The 7,998-nt window shown below is 35.4% G+C and overlaps 1 protein-coding gene across 1 annotated transcript; it reads left to right on the forward strand.

The window, feature by feature from the left end:
- The first annotated feature begins 1,190 nt into the window (after positions 1–1,190).
- Positions 1,191–7,791, forward strand: CBL (cystathionine beta-lyase). The gene is made up of 13 exons (XM_086248098.1): positions 1,191–1,455; positions 1,974–2,160; positions 2,242–2,354; positions 2,919–2,989; positions 3,115–3,206; positions 4,254–4,341; positions 4,419–4,530; positions 5,760–5,856; positions 5,947–6,028; positions 6,112–6,229; positions 6,565–6,672; positions 6,752–6,854; positions 7,279–7,791. The coding sequence occupies exons 1-13, from the start codon at positions 1,387–1,389 to the stop codon at positions 7,452–7,454; spliced, it is 1,416 nt and encodes a 471-aa protein (XP_086104224.1). The 5' UTR covers positions 1,191–1,386; the 3' UTR covers positions 7,455–7,791.
- Positions 7,792–7,998: the final 207 nt, after the last annotated feature.

Consider the following 7,998-nt stretch of genomic DNA (forward strand, 5'->3'; position numbering starts at 1 on the left):
TTTGTTTGATCAAAGTTAGATAGGCAAATGATTTCCAATTTGGCTAATTTTTTGCAAGGATGATCTATCAATGATGAAGTAAAAAATGAACGATTCGGATCGACACAAAACGACTTGTGTGGGCCCTAACAAGGTCATACCTCAATATAAATAAGTTGATATATACCTCAATAGAAGGAGCCTGTATATATATATATATATTAAATTGCTAAGTTGATCTCCCTATTTTTAAATTTCAATTTTACCCTTAAAATAAAAAATTTCAATTTTATTTTTCAGGTCATTTGACACTTGTTTGTTGAAAAGTTTGTGGTTATTCAGCACCTAACTTCTGAACATTGGCAGAGAGTTCGGTAAGTAACCACTGAATGGAAATGAAAAAGGCATTCGGTAGTATTCTGCCGAACATTGTCATTATATTTGGCCGTAAGCTGCCAAAGTCTTTAGTATATTTCAGTGGCATGCTGCTAAATTAGTCTGGGTGATTCTATAATTTTTTACAAAAAAGGGTAAAATAGAGAAAATTTATCCAAAATATATTAGAGTGGTTAACTCAACAATAGAGAGTAGTCAGAATAGTCTCTACCATAAAAATATTTGGGCCCCTCTCGAAGATGGCCCCTAGGCGGTCGCCTCTCCAGCCCATGCACAGGGACAGCTTTGTAAAGGAGATGGGCTGCATTTTGTTTCTACATTTTGTAATTGGGTTGCTCATTGTTTAGCTAGACACGATCTTTCTCAAGATTCTGCTTTGTATTGGCTTGAGGAATGACCTCCATGGTTAGACCCTTTACCAATCTCTCGATAATAGTTTTTCATCTTTTGATTAAAAAAAAAAGTGGGGATGCAAATTTTTTTTGGTTACAATGAGAGGAATTGAATCATAAAATATTCAAATTCTAACTCATTACCCTACAAACATCTTTAATTTAGCAAAAAGTAGTATATAGTACATTATTTTATTATTTTAACAAATAAAATGAGTTTATATTTTTTATATTTTTTATTTATCTGGAATGGGATATGTCCTTGGTAGTTGTGAATACATATGGAAAAATAGAAAGAAAGAACGTACCCTTGATATTGGGCTGGATTCGGACGGAGTGTTAAAAATTTAAAAAAAAAAAAAAAAAACATGAAAAAGAATAGCTGAAGTTGCACGTGTGCACTGAAACAGTCACCCAAAGACCAAAAATAGAGGAAGCACTTGGCAACGGAATGAGCGTTATCAGCACTGAGCCCCCCACAAATGTCTATCTATATATATAGACTTGCAATTGAGAATGGCGGAGTCTGTTTCCAGTTCCACCAACCTTATTATTAGCTCCTGTAACCAGAACCAGCAGCAGCCCAAGCCAAACCCTAGCTTTCGCTTCAACAACAACAATGGCCGCTTCTTCGTCTCTCGCTTTTAGGCCTTTCGTTAGCTCCCTCGCCATTGATCCCAACGACGTCGTAAGACTTTCCGCTCTCATTCCTTCTTTACTTTTGTTTCCAAAAATGCTGTGTAGTTTGGTAAAACTTCCGATTGAGCTTGATCGAGCAGAGAGCTGATCTCTGTGTATGTTGGGTACTAAGTTACTAACATAAAATACTTGTAATATACTTAGCTGGAAAAAATAAAAGCTTCAAATTTGATCATGTATATCTGTTATATGTGTAGGGGTTTGGTTACATTTATATTCTGTTTGGTTTCTGAGAAAATGTAAGCAAAGGTTTTATGATTTTGAAAACCATCTTTCCCTATTTGGGTCCTCAAGACCCGGTAGAACTGTAGCCTCTACATCAGTTGAAGCTATATTTTATTATCATTTTTCCTTTGTAATGAAAAGCCAAAACCAAAAGCCTACGAACAAGAGATTCGTAATTTAAAGATTATGTTGTCGTTTTATGTACTGTTCATGCTTTTTCATATACAATGCAGTGGATGCTTAAGATTGGTTGTGTTGGAGTTCTGATTGGTCGATTTTCAGGGTTTAACACCTGGGAATTTCGTTGAAAGTTTTGGGAATTCCCAGGTGAGTTTCTGGTTCGGAAAGCCAACAATTTTGAGTGGAAAGAGGTTGTCTGAATATAAATTAAAAGTGAATTGTTCGTTAGACAGAGAGATGGATGTGAGCACTAAAGCTTTGGTTGATGGTGTTGCGGACTGCTTAAATGGTTTGTGTGGGTGGTTGTGCTTTTGTTGTTGTTATCCCTATTAATATGGTTCTTGCTTGCTAATTTGTTGGATTGCTACAGAGATTGAGCTGAAAGAGCCAAGTATTTCAACTATGGTGATGAATTTCGAGAACAAGTTTGATCCTTACAATGCAATGAATACACCACTTTACCAAACGGCTACTTTTAAGCAGGTAAGATACAGAGTAGATAGGAATTTGTTGCTAAATTTTGTGATGTCATTACAATTCTTATCGTTGCTGTTGTTAAGGATAAGGAGGAAACTTTAAAATCATTTACGAAGTTGGATGCTGCACACGGACATGATATACTATTGTAGTTGTGTTTATGTGTGGAACAAAATTTTGGATATGAAAATGAGGTATTTTTACAGTAGAGGAGTGAGAATTTGGCGTGAGGGTTGTTGTGACAGACCATGGAAGTCATAACTTTATCCTCTGATTTAAACCATCAAACTACGCTTTTACTGTTAGGGTTAGGTCTTTATAAGATGAGTTGAAAAGAAGTAAATTGGAATATGTCTGAATGTTTGTATTCTTTTCAGAAAAAAGTCTGAATGTTTGCTCCTTAAAACCTTTCTAAGAGCAATGTTTTTATAGGCTGTCAAATATATGCTTTTATCTGTGTTCTAAGGTATCTTCATTGTGTGAGAAATCTCTGACTTTCAGTGTCTTTGTTAAGCGACATTCTCAAACTGACTTTCATATTAATGGTGTCTTCAATACTTTGTTATGCAGCCTTCAGCTACAGAAAATGGTCCTTATGATTATACCAGAAGTGGAAATCCTACAAGGGATGCCTTGGAAAGGTCTAATTTTACTTGGTTGTGTGCGGAATGCTATTGAAGTAGCTTTGACAGCCCTTGCAGCTATTTTATTCTTCTTTCTCTGCACATTCTTTATTGTGAGTGTTTTGTTCTTTCTGTATTCTCAGCCTTTTGGCAAAGCTTGATAAAGCAGATCGAGCATTTTGTTTCACTAGTGGAATGGCTGCTTTGGCTGCTGTTGCTCATCTTGTAGGCACAGGTACTTTTTTTCGATTATAGTGTCATTTATATCTTATAAATTTCTTTAGTTACTATACTCTAGTAAGAATGTTGATCAAGGTTCTATACATTAACGTGAGTATAATGGAGGAATTTATGAAGCAAAATATTGAGTATTTGATATCAATATAAATTAGATGCTCAGTACGTGTCAGATACCCTTGATACGATACCCTCCCAATACGCCTCAATATGTGTCAGATACTCTAAAGAATTGGCTTTTAGTAAATTTGACTTCTGGATAGCTATTTGTTAAAATAATAAAAAATAATACATACACATATAAATTAGATGGGGTCAGCCCTTGTACAGGCTGATCTAGGCCTAGCCCAAGATCATCCTGAACATCAATTAATCCTTGAAAAATCACGCTGACATTGGTCCAGTCTAAACTCATATAAGCTCAGCTCCCAAAATTTAGTTCCAGTAGATTGGTCGAGGGCTACCTAGGCCAGATTGACAGTCCTGATCTTTGTCTTGTAATTAGTGTATATTCATCATTACTATCATATGAGCTGGACTATGGTTTGTTGTTAAGCTCTTGCTCTGAGCAGGTTAGTTTTGTACTAGACTACTCAAATGAATTTCATCTTCTTTCTATTTGTTACTGATTGCAAATAATAAAAAATAATACATACACATATAAATTAGATGGGGTCAGCCCTTGTACAGGCTGATCTAGGCCTAGCCCAAGATCATCCTGAACATCAATTAATCCTTGAAAAATCACGCTGACATTGGTCCAGTCTAAACTCATATAAGCTCAGCTCCCAAAATTTAGTTCCAGTAGATTGGTCGAGGGCTACCTAGGCCAGATTGACAGTCCTGATCTTTGTCTTGTAATTAGTGTATATTCATCATTACTATCATATGAGCTGGACTATGGTTTGTTGTTAAGCTCTTGCTCTGAGCAGGTTAGTTTTGTACTAGACTACTCAAATGAATTTCATCTTCTTTCTATTTGTTACTGATTGCAAATTGGAAGCTTTCTGAATTATATCATCAATTGGTAATGATGTCATTTTAGGTCAGGAGATTGTTGCTGCAGACGACTTGTATGGTGGTTCTGATCGCTTGCTTTCACAAGTAATCCCAAAGACTGGAGTTGTGGTGAAGTTAGTATGCTTTTCTCCTGTTCTTATTTTTATTTGGTTTAAATGAAATCTAAAATTATAATTCTTTTATCACTCAGACGAGTGAACACAAGTGATTTAGATGAGGTTGCATCTGCTATTGGTCCCTGGACAAAGCTTGTGTGGCTCGAGAGTCCCACCAATCCTCGACTAATAATTTCTGATATTCGTGTAAGATATTTATACTCTAGCATTATACTTTTATAGCTGGGAAAATCTCATAAGCAATAAAGGGGCTTTATTTTTTGTCTCTTGTATCTTTTAAATCTTCTAATATTTTATGCTTGATAGTTTGTGTGTTGTGTGTGAATCCATGAATTCGAGCAATGCTGGTCTAGAAAGTATTCTCAAAGGATGTATTGTAAAATATTGCATAGAAATATATTGTTGATATTTAAACTAAATTCCTATAAATTGTATACAATGATTTAGTAGTTGATATGTGTAAGCATATGTAAATATTGTATTGGCCTAGATAAATAGTGGATGTGTTGTCCTCATTGTGTTTCAAAATTTGTGGACTATTTGAGAGTAAATGGTGTTGGCTGTTGGTTCCCTCAAGAACATGATTCGTTATAGTGTGATATTATTGGGAGTAAGTATAGATTGCATTCTAATGGGTGAATTCCTGAGCTGTGTATGGAGGAACCTTTTGAACCTCCCGGAAATACATCTATCAGGGTTTTCCTGATTTCTATACTCTGTCTAAACTTGCGGTAGGGAATGAGACTACAATTCGTTTTTGGGAGGATCTTTGAATAGGCATGCCTTCTTTTCAGTCATTTCCTAATCTTTATAGTCTTCCCTGAATCACAATGCGGTAGTCTCTACCTTAGCTACATTTTCACCATCTAGGGTTGTTTCTTGGAATCTATTTTTTAGTAGAAATCTAAATGATAGGGAGTTTGCAGAGTTTTCTGACTTTATGTCTCATATTACTAATGTTGAGCATTTGAGGATGGTCTTGAATAGCAGAAGTGTTGAGTAAAATTGTGGCTTAAATGAGACCCATGGCCCTCTATGACCATCCAAATGCAATTGTGGGAAGTCCAAAACACTTCTGAGTGCTAAATTAGAAAAGAAAAAAAGTATAATAAAATAAGCTAGTGGCATACTCTTTTCTGTATTAGTATTGATGCAGGGGTTTATTGCTGATAGACGAAGCAAATAGATTACATTGTTGTTCATTCCTTTGTACATAGTGATCTTTGTTTTTGACTTGATATCATAAAGTTTCTTGATCATTTTAATAATAATAATAATAATAATAATAATAATAATAATAATAATAACATTTAGTACATTTTCTTGTTTAGTTTCTTTATTGGCAAAATCGTGATGAGTGCAACGGGGTGCTATTTTCTAACAGCAAATTTGTTTTCATGTCCATCTCTTAATAGAAAATAGCAGCGATGGCTCATGCACATGGTGCTATCTTGTTGGTGGATAACAGTATAATGTCACCTGTATTGTCACAGCCATTGGATCTAGGAGCAGGTATCAACAATAAACTGTGGACTTCCAAACTTTTGCAAACTACAATCTTTTCAATTGTTACTGACTTTTATTAGTCTATCATTCTTTCAGACATTGTTATGCACTCGGCCACAAAATTTATTGCTGGACATAGTGATGTCATGGCCGGTGTTCTAGCTGTTAGAGGGGAAAGGTTGTGTCTCTTACTCTTTCTCTACTGTGGAGTTTATTTCTTGCTTCTATACCCAACTTCCTACCTGTTTCCACTGTTACCAGCTTGGCAGAACAGCTGTATTTCTTACAAAATGCAGAAGGCTCTGGGTTAGCTCCATTTGACTGTTGGATATGTTTACGAGGAATTAAGACAATGGCCTTGCGTGTTGAGAAGCAACAGGTATGCTTCAAGACCTAATTAGGTGGATCACCTGTTCTTCTGGCCACAATCCTGTCAGTTACCCATGAGATATAAAGTTTCTTGTTTACATGAAGTGAATTTAGGACTACACTTGTGCTTGTAAATATGCCATTTCAGAATTTTCAGATATGTTCAAAATCATAAAATCATTCTTGATACTTTAGGATGCTTTTTTGTTTTTGCAATGCTAAATTAGTAAAGCTTTGCTATAGTGCTGTTTGTACCTTTTTTGCTAATTTTTGCCTCTTTTATGCCCAAATTGCAATGATTAAATTTCACAGTACTATCTTCTAATGCTTCTGCATATTGGGCAGGACAATGCCCAAAAAATTGCAGAGTTTCTCGCTTCCCATCCACGAGTGAAGCAAGTTAACTATGCAGGCCTTTCTGGTCATCCTGGACGTGCCTTACATTATTCTCAGGTATTGACCTTGATGGAATTGTAGATTTGTAATGCAATACACTACCTATTTTCCAGATATTTATATAAACCTCTTCCAGGCAAAGGGTGCAGGATCTGTATTGAGCTTTCTGACAGGTTCACTGGCACTGTCAAAGCATATTGTCGAGACTACCAAATACTTCAGTGTAACTGTCAGTTTTGGTAATAGTTCCTACTCATTTTCAACCTGCAAAAGTTATTTTGACAAAATAATGCACTAAGAAATTTTGAGTGGTAGATGGTGAGAACTGTGGTATGTGTTTTTGTGTGTTCTATAAATAGATAGATAGAGGGAGGTTTCCTTCAAAATTTGATTTCAAAAGCAGATTGTGCTCATTCAGTGCATATATAGAGTATGTGTTCGTCAGTTCATGCACCATGTACGTGTTCTACTGTGGTATACAGTTATTAGACATACTGTTGGTTTGCAATTTTTGTTTTAATGCAATATAATTTTTGTTTCAATGCAATACACATATCATTTTATGTATTTCAAAGGCTTTATTGTTGTTACTATTATTAAATTATGGTCTATTATTGTCGTTATTCTATAATTAAGCTGACCTAAGATTTTTTATATTTACAGGGAGTGTCAAGTCCCTTATAAGCCTTCCCTGCTTCATGTCTCATGCAAGCATACCATCTTCAGTGCGAGAGGCCAGAGGTCTATCTGAAGATCTTGTTCGCATTTCCGTGGGGATAGAGGATGTGAATGATCTGATTGCTGATTTGGACCATGCACTCAAAACTGGCCCTCCGTAGTTGCCTAAGGATTACCAGCCGGCAGCGCTTAATTGGCATAATGACATGCATCTGCTTTGAAAAGGTACTTCAGCAATAGGTAAATGGTAATTCTTATACTGGAGAGCTCCCAAACAGTGCAGGGTTAATTTTTTATTTTTTTTTGGGTTGATTGACTAGATAATTATTTTTTTGGCCAAGGACTAGATAATTATTAGTGACATTCATTTCAGTTTTTTTTTTTTTTGACCAATGACATTCATTTCAGTTAAAGAGGTGGGTTCTGTAAATATGTTGGTATAATCAATCTTAGAATATGAATTTTGAGATAAATGAAATGAAATTGGTGCTCCTGTAATTCATGGGAAATTGTCATGTTATCTAAACTGAAACACTATAGTTACTTTCCTCCCCCTCTCCCTTTATGTTCAATCTACAATGTCATTTTCATGGCCAAAAATAAAAAAATAAAAAAAATCTACAATGTCATTTGATAAGAAAAAAAGAGTTAAAATAGAGGAGCTACAACAACAGTCCAGTCAAATTCGGTCCATAGCCTTCCGAT

Source organism: Dryas octopetala, chromosome 6 (assembly GCF_963921425.1).
Source record: "Dryas octopetala chromosome 6, drDryOcto1.1, whole genome shotgun sequence".
In the NCBI taxonomy this organism is placed as follows: Eukaryota; Viridiplantae; Streptophyta; class Magnoliopsida; order Rosales; family Rosaceae; genus Dryas; species Dryas octopetala.